This window comes from Aspergillus pseudonomiae (genome assembly GCF_009193645.1).
Source record: "Aspergillus pseudonomiae strain CBS 119388 unplaced genomic scaffold BDV37scaffold_155, whole genome shotgun sequence".
Taxonomy (NCBI): domain Eukaryota; kingdom Fungi; phylum Ascomycota; class Eurotiomycetes; order Eurotiales; family Aspergillaceae; genus Aspergillus; species Aspergillus pseudonomiae.
In genome coordinates, this window is record NW_022476147.1 from 1 (window position 1) to 16,912 (window position 16,912).

Sequence of the window (16,912 nt, forward strand, 5' to 3'; positions counted from 1 at the left end):
CTCACTGCTCTTCCCATCATCGAGACACAAGGCGGCGATGTGTCAGCGTACATCCCTACAAATGTTATCTCGATCACAGATGGTCAGATATATTTAGAACCCGAACTCTTCTATAGGGGCATTCGGCCTGCTATTAATGTTGGGCTTTCCGTTTCTCGGGTTGGCTCCGCAGCTCAACTCGGGCCCATGAAACAAGTTGCTCGCTCACTCAAGCTCTACCTAGCACAGTACCGCGAGATTGCTGCGTTTTCTCAATTTGGATCAGACCTTGATGCTGCCACCAAGCAAACTCTCAGACGTGGTGAGCATCTGACAGAGCTGCTGAAGCAAAAGCAGTACGCTCCGATGGCTGTCAATGAAATGGTGCCCTTGCTATATGCTGGGATCAACGGTCTTATCGACGGAATTCCCGTTAGTCAGATCCAACGCTGGGAAGCTAACGTGCTCGCCCATTTCAAGTATTCTGAGCCTGAGCTGCTCTCCAGGATCGAAAAGGACGGCATTTTAAGCCATGAGCTAGAAACACAAATCAAGGAAAAAATTATGGCATTCAACAGAGTTTTCTCATAAGTTAGTCAATCATTCCCGATTGACCTGGTTCGATTCAAATACATGCTGTCATTTTGTCATACCTGCACGGACACCATTAATGCTCGACCACATTAGAGCCATGACTGACATATGTATAATTGTACTGATCGTTACATGGAAATTACAACGGCTCTATTGGTTATGGTGATCAGCACCTTGATCAAAACACATGTAACTAGGTTAACCGCAAATTTGTATACGGGCCTATTTATCCTGTCATATGGATTGGGGCCCTTTTGGATTCTGGATGTGTCATTAAGTGGAGAACGGATTCTACATCATCTCAAATCCAAATAACGAATACCATTAACTCCGTATTGCGACAATGAGATATTAGCTAATTTTTGATACAATGGTATCGGAGCTGCTACGTACCATAGATGGGTGCCCTTACACATGAAGTAAAATACGGGATGGACATATGGTTTCTGTGAAGCGATGGATGCTTGTCTATTGGATGGTACCCGAGACGGACCCAAAAATCTATCTAGGTGACTGGGAGAACTAAGGCAGAGGGAATGGTATCAACGTTCTAACAGTTTCATGTACCTTAAGAATTGATGGGAGGGGCGTCCAGCTTGAGCCTAGCGTCCGTGCGAGTGATTTCGTTGCCCCACTAGATAGTTTCTACCATTCATTACAAGGCACAACATCATACTCGTCGCAATTTAGTAGCCGATCATTCGATTCTTGTTCCACCGTTCGCATTTTAGAGTCTTTATCCTCCTTATAATTCCACTATGGAGGCCGAAGCACTTGTCGATTATTTCTTATACCATTAAAGTCGTCAAAATAGTGCTCAATAATCAAAATCCCGGTATGCAGCTGGCGGTCTACAGTTTGTAACTTGCTGCCAAACACCGACTAGCCTACGGATGGCATGCAGATGTCTTTTGACTTTCCACTGCAGTTGTAGAACTACAGTCTCTAGTTGGTTACCACTCATTCTGAACGATTGATGGCGTATGCTGGGAATTGTCTATGCTTCTACACTATGTACACTACTTATTTCTCGACAGCACTGACAAATATTCTGGAGTCCATTTAAGGATAATACAGTATACTTATGTCAAAGTCGCACTCAGGAGACTGACTATACATACATATTCTGAATTGATCTTCAATTTAAATCTTCCAACTCAAGCGTATAGCATCTTGCACCTCATGAGTCATACGACTGAACGCGGAACTAGAGCGGCAGGTTAGTCATTCCGCCCAACAAAACAGGCCAGGCGAAGGCAGAGTTGGCGGTTGGTGATAAACAACCTGTTTGCTCCTCCGCTAAATTTACAAATGTAAAGGCCCCGATGGAGGTCATTACTTCTAGCAAGGATGGTATATCTCATACTGCAACTGAATTTGGAGTGAAAAACCTATAGTGAACTAATAGATTGGGTTTCCTACCAAACGCTTTCGAATTGTTTACCTCAGTGTTACAGACCCTTTGTCTAGCGCACCTTTATCGAAAGCGGGAACACAAGGCAGAAAACCACAGGACGATAAGAGCTGAAAGCAGCCGCAGGATTACCAAAGGACGGTTATAGGGAGTACCTGACAACACAGTTAACTGACAGCCATTACTAGCCAAGTCACGTGACAAGCTGAATGGTATACCAATTATCACCGGAAAGTATACAATTTGGTATATCGTATACCACGTGTATACCAACGGTATACCACCCAGCATACCAAGATACTCCAGGGAAGGATATATAAGGACACTCGTTTATGTACTTAGTTTAGTTCTTCGTGATCAATCTAAATTGTTACTTGATAGCTACATTCTATTCAGGAACATTTTCGTATCGTTACCAGCTCAACTCGTTCGCACTATCTAACAATTGAGTATACGTACTCAATTGGCCGGGCCTTTCTAGCTTGGACTATTCGCAGCAGCATCGTCACTACCGTACCATCGAATTGTTCGGACCATATTGGGTCACCTACCGTCACCAGTCACTAGTGGATTCTAGCCACCAAGTAAGTCGCATCTAACCAAGATAGCTAACTGGTCGCAGAGTCCTTGGACGAATACCCGGGCGTAACACTCAGTTACCGAACCAAAGTATACCATTTTACTTTTTACAGCAACACTTTTGCCACATGTTCCGTAACCACATACTAGCTTATACGTAGCTCATGTATTAAGAAAAGGAATGGGAAATATAAGAGAGAGAGAGAGAGAGAGAGAGAGAGATAAGTGATAAGTGAAAATGGCTTTAGCTTTACTGTTCACCGTGAAGTATTGACAACTACCACATAATCTGGGCGTACCAGAAGGGTCATCTTCGTCAGCGAGAGTGTAAGATATGAGAGACTGTGCACTGTACTATATGGCCAAGAGCAAAAACAAGATAACATGCATTAATGTAGAAGATCATCTTGCCTACTATATTTAGACCAATGTTTTAGCTAGAAAAGCTGCGCGTAGAAACAGCACCAGGAGGCGCGTACACAACCAACTTAATCCTTTCCCCCCAAAACTGGGGGAGCGCAGATGAAGAAAAGGAAGCGAACGCCTTGGCAGCCATACCACGAGAATATTGAACATGAAGAGTTGCGGGGAAGCCAGCAGATCACATGATACATTGTGACGAGACCGTCACGAGAAATACCAGAAATACAACTCTGAGGTTTTGATTGGCTTAAACGTATGATGACTAATTTGGATCGAACACCGTGAGGTGAAATTAAAATGGAAAACATTGAAATTTTAATATTTCGCAAGAAACTTTCCGATTTCGCGAGTCGGAATTGTTCGAGGACCCTCAGAGGGCGGGCTCAGACCCCCGCCCTCATTTTGCGGGTCTGCCAGCCACCCTCGGAGGGGCGCCCGCGGACTAGGGCGAAGTCCAGTTGCAGGTACGAGACGCGTCTGTTTTCTGGCCTCGTTTCGCTCCGCCACCTAGTGTATCGCGTTCCTGGTCTTCACTAAGGTATATAGGACGTTATGCCTTCCTTTGGGTTCGTCTGCGAACAGGCGAAGCACCCGTGGATGCTTTTGTATCAGAATCACCCACTGTTGTTTCGGAATTGGTAATCTATCGTACAGAGATTCTCTGGTGTTGTGGTCAGGTGACCCGGTTGCCGCCTTAGGCTCCCTATAGGTTCTGACAATTGATATGAAAGACGGCATGTTTTGTAGCCACACCTTCTCTTCTTTGTTTCCATTACCGCATCCAATTCTCCATGCTCCTCGAAAAGGAAACTTAGCAGTAGTACAATATCTCCAGTACTTGTTCAAAAAGTGCGAAAAGTGCGAAACTCGGCTAGAGTACTTGTAAGCTTATTACGAGAATCTCTGTAACACAATCTAGCCTTCTCTAGTTAAATGTGGCGACTAGGTCGACAAATTTGGAGCGGAGTGGTCTGATGAAGAACCACCGGAGCAGGGCAACAAAGCGAAGCTAAAGGTCTTCTGACAAAGACACAATAAGCAGTTCTTGCCGGAGGCGGAATGAGATCATTGAGAGTTTATGCTAACCTGTTCAGTTGTCCGACGGCAAGGTTCGGTCTGGAACAGCCAGTCGCATAGCGGATTTCTCCAGTTCTATGGCTCACCCCTTTGTCGCCTTTGCATTTCCTTGGTAAACCACGTAGCTGACGCTTTTTAGGTCAAATCCGAATAACCATGCCTTGTGACTTTGATCGACATCCATAAGACAAGAAGCCCCGTTTATCAAGTATGCAGCACCTCTAGCAAACTATTATATTATTACCAAAAATTCTTCCCCATGTAACTCCCACCTTCAACAAATATTTTAGGTAGTTACTCGAAAATTCCTCTGTCTAGACAAGGGCCTCATAGCAAAGCGAAGCGCTTAAAAAGTTACATGTATCCTATATTTATTGTTGAAGGATATGTGTAACCAGGGCAGTGTTTGGCCACGAACAATGCCCCGTCGGCCCTTTTCTCGCCACTGAGATTTAACATTCCCTAACAATGTCTGCTGTTGAGGAGGCCTTTTTGGCTGCAGCGGCCAATTTAGAACATGTTCTGCCGTCTCGGCTCGATGCTACTGCTTCATTCATTGAACCCTCAGATGCATCAACAGGCACCGCCCACGATCTACTCTTTCACTTTCCCGGGGAGCCAAGCGATGGGAAAACGGCTTTCGAAAAGCAATTTCTAGGATTTATACGTCACATTCAGTTGTTGCAACTCAGTACTCTAGAAACTCAGATACCCTGCGCGGAACTGGAGAGTGATTCTTGCCAGTCTGTACTGCCCGTGCCGTATACCAGGCCGTATACCAGGCCGCTCAACAGTCGACTGTGTCCTGCGATGAAAAGAGGATCTGAATGGTATGAATTGGATAATAAATCAATTTGATGTGATATTCCGACACTGACTGGTTGATTAGGCTGGATGAAGATTGGGATAGTAACCATATCAACTGTTGTGCAGGAGATGTGTTTGCACGCGATGATAATAGTTCATACATAAGACGAGCGCTTGGTGAGCAAAATCAGGAAATAAAGCTTCCACGAGAGGTTGTTTCAAGTATTTTCTCCGAAATACTTCTTCATCGTGCGGGGGGCAAGAATGGTCATCTTGTGGCAGAACTGCAGAAGCATCGTCAGATGAACAAAGCGCTTCGGACAGCACTACAGGATATCACAAAATTTATTAGACAAATTGCTAATGGGAATCTCTCAACAAAGCTTTCAATTGATCGGTTGGAAATGGACACAGACATCATCACTTCTAAGATCACGAGTAATGTCATGATAGATCAACTGCGAGCTTTGGCTTATGAGGTGTCCAGGGTTGCATTGGAGGTAGGAACGGAGGGCCTTCTTGGTGTCCCAGCACAAGTTCCCGGAATGCACGGCGTATGGAAGAAGATTACTGAGAATATCAACTCCATGGTATTGAATTTGACAAACCAAATTCGGGAAATTACTGCGGTCACGACAGCAGTGGCACACGGTGATTTGTGTCAAAAGATCAAAGGGCCCGCAAAAGGTGAAATATTTCAACTGCAGGACACCATCAATACTACGGTAGACCAAATCCGTACAATTGTCACTGAACTGAGCCAGGTCTCCCGTGATGTCGGAATTAGAGGGGTTCTTGGCGGACAGGCCCGTATATATGGGTCTCAAGGAATATGGAATGAACTTACTGCCAACGTCAATATGATGGCGGACAACTTGACCTCACAAGTTCGGGCCTTTGGCCAAATCACTAATGCCGCCACTGATGGTGACTTTAGTAAAATAATTAAAGTGAGCGCCTCTGGCGGGATGGACGAGCTGAAGCAAAAAATAAACAAGATGACCTCCGACTTGCGTGATAGAATCCAGCACAATATTGCGGCTATGGAGGCTGCTGAGCTGGCAAACAAGAGCAAGTCGGATTTCCTTGCGAATATGAGTCATGAGATACGAACACCCATGAACGGCATTATTGGCATGACTCAACTTACTCTTGATACAGATGATCTGGCTCCGCACACCCGAAACATGCTAAATGTGGTTCGCAACCTAGGAAACAGTCTCTTAGTGATCATTGATGATATCCTCGATGTCTCTAAAATCGAAGCAAATCACATGGAGATCGAGGCTGTTCCATTTAGCCTGGGGCAAGCTATATTTAAAGCCCTGAAAACTCTTGTGGCTGCGTGTAGTGAAAGAAGCCTTCGCCTCATATACCATACCAACCACTCAGTGTGTGATTATGTGATTGGGGACGCGTTTCGCCTGCGGCAGGTTATTCTAAATCTAATTCGAAATGCAATCAAATTCACTGAGACTGGAGAGGTTGTGCTTACTGTCAATGAGACACACTCAACAGCTTGTCCTCCAGGCAAATGTTCACTCGAGTTTTGCGTTTCGGATACAGGTATCGGCATAGAAAAGAGCAAATTAGAATCGATTTTCGATACCTTTCAACAAGCGGATGGCTCTATGTCGAGACGATTTGGCGGCACCGGACTGGGCTTATCAATATCCAAGAAGTTGGTCAAATTGATGGGAGGAGACATATACGTCACGTCCACCATGGGTGTCGGGAGCAATTTCCACTTCACATGCGTATTTCGATTGTTGGATCGATCTATCAAGGACATTGCCAAGGAGCTTACACCATATAAGAGCTGTCGAGTGCTGTTCGTCGAAGAACCTGATAAATATACCTGTGGCGATTCAGAGCACATCAAGCTGGTTCTACAGGAGTTTGGTCTTGACACTGATATTGTGAATATTCAAGACTGTACCTCTCAACCAGGAACTCTGGTTCCGCCCATCACAATTCCACATCGGCAATATGACGTCTTGATGGTGCAGACTATAGAATCTGTTTCTCACCTGAGGGGCTTGGATACAATCAAGTCTCTCCCTGTTGTTCTGGTCTGTCCTGTGGTGTCAGTCGATATGGAGTCCGCACTACATTTAGGCATAATATCCTATGTGACAACTCCCTGCTGCCCAATTGATTTAGTTAACGGAATCCTCCCTGCTCTAGAAAGCCGACCTTTACGCAATCACTCAGGAAACTCTCATCCTTTGTTCATTCTGCTCGCTGAAGACAACGAGGTAAACCAGCAGGTAGCGCTTAAGATGATAGAAAAGTACCATCATCATGTGACTGTAGCTGGAAATGGTCAAGAGGCCCTGGATGAGTTTCGGCACCAACAGTACGATGTAATCTTAATGGATGTTAAAATGCCTGTCATGGACGGATTGGAGTCGACGGTCCAAATTCGCGAGTACGAGAGAGCCCACGGTCTACGCCACACTCCTATCATCGCTCTCACGGCTCATGCGATGCTCGGCGACCGGGAAAGGTGCATTGCAACAGGAATGGACGACTATCTCCCCAAACCGCTCAACCAAACAGAGTTGATGGAAAGTATCCACAAGCAGGCCACTCTGGGGGGCAACCTATAACTTACGTTTTCAACCACCAAGTTGCGGATACCAGCGAGTTGCGAGTCCAGTATCCCGTATAAAACTACAGTTTTTAAGGCAAGGGATTTCAACCATATCGTGATTATTCTAGTTGACCTTCCATATATGATCAATTACAGTCTTACTTGATCTAGTTTGAGATTTTATGTTCTCTACTGTCTACATTAACATGGTGGGAAAAAATGCGTCAAAATACATGGTACTATAAGTTGCCTATGTAATCTCGTTGACGGTAACACTGCCCGATCGGGTCAGGCGCCCTCCCGGAGTGAGCCCAGAGCAGGCCGGATCGGGTCAGACGCGCTCCCGGAGTGAGCCCGGAGCACCCTGAGCCAATCACCCCACCGCTCAGTCCCGCTCGCCGCTTTTGAGCTTTCTATAAGAATCTCGCTCCCTCCCCTGACCTGTTCAACACTCTTTCCCTCCCAAAACCACCCATTTCGACTCTCCTGCGGGCTCGCTCACGCCGTGGCTAACCGCGCTGCTGCCTAGCACTGCCCCGTTCACGCAGACCGATGACGCCAGAAATGACGCGGCCTCGAGAGGCGATGTCACCATGGTTGTCTGTACGAGTCACCATTTGTCCGTCCACTAACTTACCCCCACCTACTATGCAACTTTTCGTGGTTTCTCGCGCAATCCGTCCCATTCCTACCGCTTCTACGCCGCTTTCATAACAGTCCAGGCCTGGATCCACGAACAAAGTTGCCAATTTTGAATTCCCACTACCCAGCCTCCTCTGGTGACCAATCCGCGGTTTAACCTCGGCATTGCCGCGCTCGACTGGTGATCTCACGGAACCATCCATCACGCGTGTGCCTAGACTTCTGAGATTATCGACTTTTGTTGACGGATCTGGTATGGGAGATGTCATAACTTTTTTTTTGACATCTCCCTTTTTCAAAAGAAAAGGGAGAGAGAAAGCAAGGGTCTACAAGCATGGTCTACCGATCATTTGTTGACTTAGGCAGTGCCCCAATAGTCATGATCATGTCCTGGCTGTTTTAAACGGATGTCGATCGATCCGGCTGCACCAGTCGCATAGTCGTGATGGACCCCGATTCGGCTAAGCAGTTATGCAGTTGGGTCGTGGATATCGCCGTTTAGCATAGTATACACGTCGGGAGTGATGTCCCCGCAGGCTAAAAGAAACCCTTTCATTCGATACATTGCCAGTGGGGTTATACTTGATGACTGGTTGGGAACAGCCGACGTTTGTGTTATCACCGCTCGTATCGGAGCGAAAGAATTTCCCCGTCTGCTCGCATTAATGTTAAATAGCTGCGTTTCCCTCGCTCAATACACATTTCTTGCTCAGTCTTCGCTGCTACAATTTTCTTCTAACACAATTCGGCAAATTTGCAGCAATGGTGAATCTGGAGTTTCAAAAGTTCTGGGAGCCAAGTCCAGCTATGCGAAACACAAGGGAATGTGCCAGAGGTACAGGAGGCCAGTCTCCATCAACAAGTCAGGGCGTTGCTGTTGCAGCGCAGGTCAATAATCACGAAGCTGTATATCAGTCCGAAGACTCTGGCCTAGGTTTGGAGGGCACAACGCAACTAGAAAAAGGCGACTGGGGTGAGTTGCCTCTCATAGCATTCTAACTAGCCCTAACATCTTTCAGCTTTCCAGCCCGACGAGCCTACCGATTACCCTGAAGACGTTGCTCTCTATGCTACTTCGCGCTCGAACGGTACCCCCTCGGTTACGGGACTGGAAGGCCCTGGTACTGGCAGAGTCTTCGATGTGTTTGGCGATGACGATGATGGAAATGAAAATGACAGAAACAATGATACGGACCGCGTGCTGAGACCAAGGAAGCGGTCTGCAGATAGTTCAACCCATCAGTCTCCGAAGCGACGACGCCGTAATCACCCCACATCCACCGGCACACCACCGCAGAAAGCCTCTCATCCGAAACTCTCCACACCGTCAGACGGTATGGACGTACTTCAAAACTCCGTCCGTTACATACAGCGCTTTTACAGCATGGTTAAGGATAACAATGGTCCCGTAGAAAGCCTCGGGGAGGATGACCCTGTTCGTCATGATCTCGCCGTGCTGCAGCAAGCAATGAGCAAGCTGCAGCATGCTTACGGTGTGATCGCGACTCGGACTACGGCTACAGATCTATTGAAATTAAAACCATCAATAGTGCGACCCCGCCAGGAGTCTAAGCGGGGCAAATGGGCCGTCGAAGATGATAAGAGATTGTTAGAGTTGAGGGACTGCCAAGGACTGCCGTGGGGGCACATCTTCCAGCTCTTTCCCGGAAGGACACCGGGAGCCATCCAGCTGCGATATTACACCATGTCTCGTAAGGAGAATGGCACACCATCGACCGAAAAACGTCACCAAAGCCGCAAATCCTCGGCGAATCGGCAGAATCGTCCAAGTCGCACAGTGAACGTGAGATCGACTCGGGCGCGTCCACATAACGTAGTCGGAGGTAACCTGGCCATTGCCTGTAGTTCTGAGTCTTCAGGAATAGACCATATTGCAGCATCGCTCTCTCAGGGACTTGAAAATGTTGATCCTCGGATCCTTGGTCCTGGCGATCGAATGTGGTGACGACCTGCTTCAATAACACCATCGACATTCTGATTTAGTTTATCGGTTCCTGCGTTAATAACAGTGTTGGAATTTTTGAAATGACAGTGGCAGCTAGAGGCTTCGTAACAATACCCAAGTGTTAAGACACGTAGAGACGATGCATGAATGGATAGATGATAAGCGAGTGCAGTGGAATCTGTACGATGTTCCACTTCAAATTAGACATCAGAGGCCAATAGAATCGCCATGACTGTCTGGGTAGGAGCGCTTTGTTTAGTTTTTAGGTTTTGCTGATTCTGTTGAGCGCGCTGTACATGTGAAGGTTCGGGCTTTGAGAAGAAAAGCGACATTAGTACCTTGCAGCCTCGCCAAACCCACAAGTTCACGAGCGCTTTTTCCAAGAGGCTCATTGATTCTGGAAGCCGTTCAGTCACTCCTGGGAGCCTACTCTGACGACCCTAGAATGGAGCCTTCTACGCGTAGTGCCGATCTTATTCGGCGAAGCATCCAGCCAAGTCTATACCACTAAATGTCTTTATTCATTTAAAAAAAAGAAAACCAAAAGAAAAAATTTGGCAGGCTACACTCTATGGTACACTTCTCGCACCCTTTATCTGCCAACAATCCTGGCATGGTTGGGCACCCTTGCTTTCCTCTTAGGACGGGGTAAATATACCCTGCAGATTTGCGGCATTGTGTGCTAGAATGTATTCACTGCTAGAGGGAAAACCTGATCAGGTATTTGTTCCTGTGTTTCTTTCATTTAGCACCCTCTTCATTTCTTTGACGCTACTCTCCACTTTCTCGATCAGTCTTCCAACCACGTTTTTATTCCCCTGTTGAAGATGGTGGCACGTCCAAGGGCCCATGAGTATGCAAGGTAAATCTTTTTCACCGAAACCGTACAGGTAGCTGAAGTAGATAAGAATATTTAGGGGGCACCCAATCCAGATCATTGTAGGAAGTGGTGAGAGGTCATACTTTGTGCACCCTGCAGCCTTGTCGTGGTGCAACACGTCAGCGTTGAATGCTCGAGTTAGTGGGCCATGGATGGAGAACGGGGCCAGCGGGCCCATCGACTGGACTGATTTTGATGAGCAAACAATCGAATGTGTTTTAAGCTACTTTTACACACAAGACTATTGTGTAGAAGACTCAGCGATTGACCAGCACGACATATATTTGAACACGGATGATACCAAAGGTAGGCAAGGCAAATTTGTAAAGGAGGTGGTCGGCTAATCTAATCCATAGTCAACATCAGCTTCGAACCCATATCCGTCGGTGCAGAATCGCCCGCCTCTAATACTGGATCTGCAGATAAACCAACGTTCAACAGGCCTTTAACTCCCCTGAGCCGGTGCCTCCGAGTTGGTTTACCAGCAGAGGCTTCCCAGGCTGCTGCGGGCCGTATAACTGAAAGAAAACTTCAAAACTCTGAAATTAATCCTGCCGCCGATATCCTGCTCCATGCGAAAGTGTATTGTTTTGCACATCGTTTTCTCATCCCCGACCTTGAGAGCTTTGTGCTGCAACGCCTAACACAAGTTCTCCTTATCGTCGATGCACATAAAATTCACTATTTCCGTACCTGGCAGATGCTATCCGCGTCGTCTACGAATCAACCCCTAGCGCACAGCTACAGGATAATCCAGCTCGGAAACTGTTATCTCAATATGTCGCACTGAAGTATACTAAACTGGCAAATGAAAATCTCACGAAGCTTTTAGAGGAAGGAGGAGAATTTTTGACAGATTTGTCACACAAACTAGTCAGGCGGCTTACAGCGAGCGAAACTGGAGCCTAGCCTTTGGAGGAGCAAATTGATGAGCTTCAAATTAAGGTCAATGAGTTGGAGGCTAATTATCAAGAAAAAGAAAGTCAATTACAAAGAGCTAGAGACGAGCTTGTGGAGTGGGAGAGCCGGAATCGTGGAATTTCTGGAAAGTATAAGAAAGCAAAAAGGAGGTTGGGACACAATACACTACCCTCGGATGTTCAGATGCGAAAGAGTGGTGTCACTGAGACTGCTTATTCGGATAAGGTGATTTAGGAAAATTAGTTTTTACAGCAGATTGCACCGGGCATAGTCCAAACATCTAGAGAATTTCAGGGCGGAAACGCTGCACAAGTGATCAGGTAAAGTCGTTCCAGGAGTGAGTGTGCATTTCATGCTCTACTCTCTAAGTTTCCTCCCCCCCACTTGTCTCTATCAGTAAAGTGTTGTGGGACGATGGTCCGAGTCACTTCTCTCTACAATATATTCTCTGTTGCAAATTATATGTCTGAACTGTAAGTGATCCATGGGTCAAAGACAACTAAACTAGTAAGTGCTCTAGACCGCCCGGCAAACTCTTGCCAAAGCTGGGATGCGACGTTCCCCATTGTCACCGGGTTCAGATGGAAATAGTTATTCCTCTTCTCAACTCCAACAGATCTTCAAAACTGTATCCCTGCTGCTGATGTATAATATATTACTATGACATAGAGTGACTTCTCCCTCAATGTGTTCTGCATCAATGAGTGGTAATGAAACACCTTTTTCTCGAGTCTTTATAGCTTCTTCGTGGTTGAGCCACTCAATGGAGTATTTAAAACTTGCTAAATCTGCGATGCACTCAACTTGCATCTCCAAAGAGCCTGCACAGTAAAACTCTGATGTTTCTTCGGGACCGATGGAATCTAGCTTTTTTGAGCCTTGAAGTAATGCTACATCACTCCTAGACCCGGCTTTTTGCTGCTCTGGGCAGAGATACCGCGGACGAGATAAAGTAGAATCCGAGTCGCTGACTTCTGGCTTCACAAACTTATCCGTACTGTGAGCATCACAGTGGCTTAAATTCAGTGGAACGGTCGCCCGCCTGTGCATTGCCAGACCAAGTTGTGCTGTTTGGTTTAATTTCGACGGCGTGATGTCTACTGTTGTCCCAGACACACCGAGTGTAAAGAGGGTACTTTCATTAGGGCATGGATAGAGGGTTTTCCGGCCAGTCGACAGAAGCGCAGTGCGGCTCTCTCTAAATATATCCTCTAGTGATTGGCAAAATCGTTGCTCTAGTTCTCTAAGCTGTGGTACCCGAGGTAACCGCCATCCAGGATATAGCCGTCCATGAGACCGGGGTGTATATATCTTCTTGTATACCTGGATGAACAAGTTGCAAAGAAAGCAAGCGTCTTTGCTCGAGCAGATCACTCGCGGAAGTGACGCTGGCGATCGCAGTTCGCAATATGTGATGATTTGAACCTCGGCATGGATCTTCGCCTCTTTTAAACTCTTTTTAACTTGACGGGAGAACTGGTCAGTTGCCCTTTGCTCACCCAAGTCCAGAGCGCGGCATATTTCTTTAAAAATCTTCGGCTGTTTGCCCTTGGGGCTTCCCTCTACAACTTTGGACAACAAGTCTGGTGTGTATCCGTCAAGTGAAGGCGTACTAAATGCGTCCTGCGATAGGTGAACAGGTACCGTCCTCATTTTTCGAGCCAATGGAAACGCTTTCGCAGTCCGATACAAGAATCTTGCGGCATTTCGATATTGATAGACTTTACCAACGATATTCAGAAAATTTTCTCTTGCACTGGGACTCATATCGCGATTCGGTATAAGGTTGACTATTACCGGAAGCTGTTCGACCTGGTATATTTGATAGATGCCATACACAAGATCTACTAGCCGTGGGGTGACCTGATATCGAGACCATGAGTCGGCAAGTTTTCTAGCTTCCTTGACTTTGGATGTCAATAGTTCCATGCTTATTAGGAGATTTCTATCTTCCAGTTTACGCCGATCAATCCTCGTAAAGGCCATCGCTGCTTCGTTAAGAATATCCTTGATTGATCGTTTCAGCGGTTTCCTTCCTGTAGGGCTTAGTCGCAGGCGGGAGAGGATGCGACATGAACACATTGAGACGATCATGGAAAGAATCTGGTCTTTAATATTGAGTGACTCATCTGATTCTGGTATTGTCAGCGTCCGAAAGAGACAATTATTGGTCACTTACCGCCAGAAATTCTCGCAAGGACTTTGAAAATACCCTCAAACCCTTGTTGGACACGATGAATCACATCGTCTCCATCATGGGCTTTAGCCTTGTTAACAGCCAGAATCACGTTTAAGGCAAATGAGTCCAAGTCTTCCTCAATACACACGGCGGGAATGTGTTCAGCATCATCCTTGATATGCGCAAGGAATGCCAGTGTCCCGGCTAGCTTACGCTCTTGGTCAAAAGATAAGGAGTATTGCTCGTTATCGGGTGGTGCAAGGCCAACTTTGTTGGATATTGGTGGAACGGGGATACTATGAAATAAAGACAACGTGGCTATGTTTTCAGCACAGACTATGGCAGGATCAGAAGTTTGAGGCATCGAGCCAGGAAATTTGAACTCTAGTTAAATGTCAGAAAATTACTCGCGGTCTACGGTTTTGATCAGACAATTATTGACCTACCTGATGAAGACGTAGATATATGTACCTCTTTCCCCCTACCCCACCTGAATCGTCGTGTTACCACAAGAGTATCTCTCCCCCCTCTTACCCCACTCAGGAAAATTGATAAATTACTGATTATTGACCTGTTATTATTGGCCCGTGTAAATAATAAGGCAATGGCTAAGTGCCTGGGGGATATCGCTTGATAGGTTGTTTGCAATATTTGGTAAAACCCAAGCAAGGCTTAGATATCAGGCACCCTAAGAATATCGACAAAAATACGATACGGCATGAGGCCACACCATCTACGCCATATCAATATCTGACGAGAAAGGCCATCTCTTTCTCTGTTCTTTTTGCTCTTGCAGCATCCATCTATTTGTGGGTCCCGCCTTTGCGTGGTAGTCAGACTAAAGCTTCTAATTGGCCTTGGCAATTGGAGCTTCTGATCGTGTTGATAAAATCCTTTGTGAATCAATGAGATTACCGTGTATTAGAATCCTTTCTGGTGCTGTATAAAGCGCCGAGGAGCACTGTGAAAGATATTGGTTCGGATGGCAAGAGATTCGTTAGTGGTCACGACATGACGAACTGAAAATGTCTCCATTAGCAATGAATCGCTTGCGACATATTGGCTGGTATGATTTTACACTGTTCTACACACTAGTCTGTGCAAGTCACCCTTACTTGCTGTGTTGTCTCGCTATTGGATTTCCTGGGACTAACAGAGATTATTGTCTCATGCACCTTCCAGCCCCGCCTTCACCTCTGTCTCTGTGCCCGCTTCTGCGCCCATTTTCCGACTTGCATTCCCACTCGCTCCTCTTTTTGTACTATTATCACTATTGCCATTATTATTATGTCGCCTTATCTGCTCCTCCGCTACAGTATTGTACCTGTTTTAGAGTACCAGGGTCATGGAAGAGAGAATTCGTTTGAGCTCGATGACCGGTGTATAGAGACCAATTCTAAATTTGAGAGTGCTGTATCGGGTATCATGGTTACTACGGAAAAATGAGCAATATGACAGTGACATGGTGGTCTTGTAAGGCTAAGACAGTTGGACCTTCTGTCCAATAAGAAGAGACCTGGACTGGGTAAATCTTCACTAGCCGCGACTAGCTAATGTAACAGAAATGACGCAAACGTAATCGGTGAGCGAGCCGTACATGCAAGCCAGCTGTACACCTCTGTTTTCCATAGAGAATAGTTGTTACAGACCCATTGTCCAGCGTACCTTATCGAAGGCAGACACACAAGACGGAATATCATAGGATGACGATAGCCAATTACGGGATGGCTAGCACCCAAATGATTATTATTTATGGGGTAACACGCATGATACTCTAATCCACGGATCTGGCTTAGGGGCGGCGAAGTCTGCCTCACAATGAAGTATGCCCACAGCCAGTGACCCACTTTGGCTTCACCAAGAACGCTGCGGTCCAATAGTCTGTCCTGCAAGCCCCATAAGTGCGGCGCCAACAATTCATGAAGCCCATTAACCATTGTGTATGGGAGACAAACTTCCAGTCAGAAAACCCCAGACACAAGATTGCCACCAATGCATCACAGCTTAGATGATGAAATAATGGAATAAATCCCAGGCCTGGTGCGGATAGAAGGGCCATTGTCAAGGAAATGGACGGGTGATATTGATTTTGAGCGGGCAATGCTAAAAAGAGCATTTTTCCAAGCCAAATGCGCTTTTTGGTGAGAGACTGGAGACGTGGATTATATTGAAGACAACCGATAGAGATAAGAGCACGCCCTCGTGGGCGCTACATCAAACATATCGTCATTAGATTCGATACTACTGCCTTCCCTTCAACCCCATCCAAGCTCCCAGTAGCTTTAAGATATCTGAGTGGAGAAGAGCCCTTTCATGTGCATAAATGGTTGGATCTATCTCGTGTAAGATCCTGGTCTGCCGGAAACATCTCTCGTGGGAGGATTCGATAGCTTCCGCAGCGGGTATCTCGGAAACGGAGGCCACCTCAGTCCCGACAGGCATACTTTGACAGTCCTTTTTACGTTATATGCAAATCTCATTGATTGATTGAAACTAAAATTGTTTTCTGGAGCAATCTCCGCACAGAATAAACTTACTCCAGACTATACATCGTGGCTTGTGTGAGGGATTGTTTTTGCCTAGATCAAAGAATAAATGGAAATAGCTTGATCGTATGTTGTATATGAAGTCCAGCCATCCCTGCTTATGGTTTATGATAGGGTGTCCCAGAAGCCTTGTGCTTTATTCCAGTCTTTACTATTCTTATAATGTCTGCGAATTTCTTCAAAAGAAAAGTTAATAGAGCACTCAACATACTCGGGAAAACTTCAACGATAACAATTTGTGTTGGATGGGTGCGTCAGAAAAAATGGTCACAAGGCCCCTAGAGAAGTCAGACCGCTAGTTGCTCTTGT

At 46.2% G+C, this 16,912-nt stretch overlaps 7 protein-coding genes across 7 annotated transcripts; 5 read left to right on the forward strand and 2 right to left on the reverse strand.

The window, feature by feature from the left end:
* Nucleotides 1–186: 186 nt before the first annotated feature.
* On the forward strand, nt 187–570 carry BDV37DRAFT_289374 (F1/V1/A1 complex, alpha/beta subunit of ATPase; the record flags this gene model as incomplete). Its single annotated transcript, XM_032088448.1, has 1 exon — nt 187–570. The coding sequence occupies one exon, from the start codon at nt 187–189 to the stop codon at nt 568–570; it is 384 nt and encodes a 127-aa protein (XP_031934801.1).
* Nucleotides 571–4,534: 3,964 nt separating this feature from the next.
* Nucleotides 4,535–7,485, forward strand: BDV37DRAFT_289375 (uncharacterized protein; the record flags this gene model as incomplete). The annotated part of the gene is made up of 2 exons (XM_032088449.1): nt 4,535–4,896; nt 4,956–7,485. 2 exons carry the CDS (start codon nt 4,535–4,537, stop codon nt 7,483–7,485), a joined length of 2,892 nt encoding a protein of 963 aa, XP_031934802.1.
* A 1,023-nt stretch (nt 7,486–8,508) lies between these two features.
* BDV37DRAFT_55583 (SANT/Myb-like DNA-binding domain-containing protein) lies at nt 8,509–10,177 on the forward strand. Its single transcript, XM_032090867.1, has 3 exons — nt 8,509–8,786; nt 8,872–9,084; nt 9,131–10,177. Exons 1-3 carry the CDS (start codon nt 8,636–8,638, stop codon nt 10,075–10,077), a joined length of 1,311 nt encoding a protein of 436 aa, XP_031934803.1. The 5' UTR covers nt 8,509–8,635; the 3' UTR covers nt 10,078–10,177.
* A 727-nt stretch (nt 10,178–10,904) lies between these two features.
* Nucleotides 10,905–12,107, forward strand: BDV37DRAFT_276893 (uncharacterized protein; the record flags this gene model as incomplete). The annotated part of the gene is made up of 6 exons (XM_032085649.1): nt 10,905–10,939; nt 10,986–11,203; nt 11,314–11,618; nt 11,699–11,830; nt 11,867–12,027; nt 12,062–12,107. The coding sequence occupies 6 exons, from the start codon at nt 10,905–10,907 to the stop codon at nt 12,105–12,107; spliced, it is 897 nt and encodes a 298-aa protein (XP_031934804.1).
* A 374-nt stretch (nt 12,108–12,481) lies between these two features.
* On the reverse strand, nt 12,482–14,421 carry BDV37DRAFT_289377 (nucleic acid/nucleotide deaminase domain-containing protein; the record flags this gene model as incomplete). Its single annotated transcript, XM_032088450.1, has 2 exons — nt 12,482–14,013; nt 14,058–14,421. The coding sequence occupies 2 exons, from the start codon at nt 14,419–14,421 to the stop codon at nt 12,482–12,484; spliced, it is 1,896 nt and encodes a 631-aa protein (XP_031934805.1).
* A 349-nt stretch (nt 14,422–14,770) lies between these two features.
* Nucleotides 14,771–15,627, forward strand: BDV37DRAFT_265558 (uncharacterized protein). Its single transcript, XM_032083796.1, has one exon. The coding sequence runs from the start codon at nt 15,083–15,085 to the stop codon at nt 15,422–15,424; it is 342 nt and encodes a 113-aa protein (XP_031934806.1). The 5' UTR covers nt 14,771–15,082; the 3' UTR covers nt 15,425–15,627.
* Nucleotides 15,628–15,680: 53 nt separating this feature from the next.
* On the reverse strand, nt 15,681–16,262 carry BDV37DRAFT_265559 (uncharacterized protein). The gene has a single exon (XM_032083797.1). The coding sequence runs from the start codon at nt 16,171–16,173 to the stop codon at nt 15,871–15,873; it is 303 nt and encodes a 100-aa protein (XP_031934807.1). The 5' UTR covers nt 16,174–16,262; the 3' UTR covers nt 15,681–15,870.
* Between the last annotated feature and the right edge of the window lie 650 nt (nt 16,263–16,912).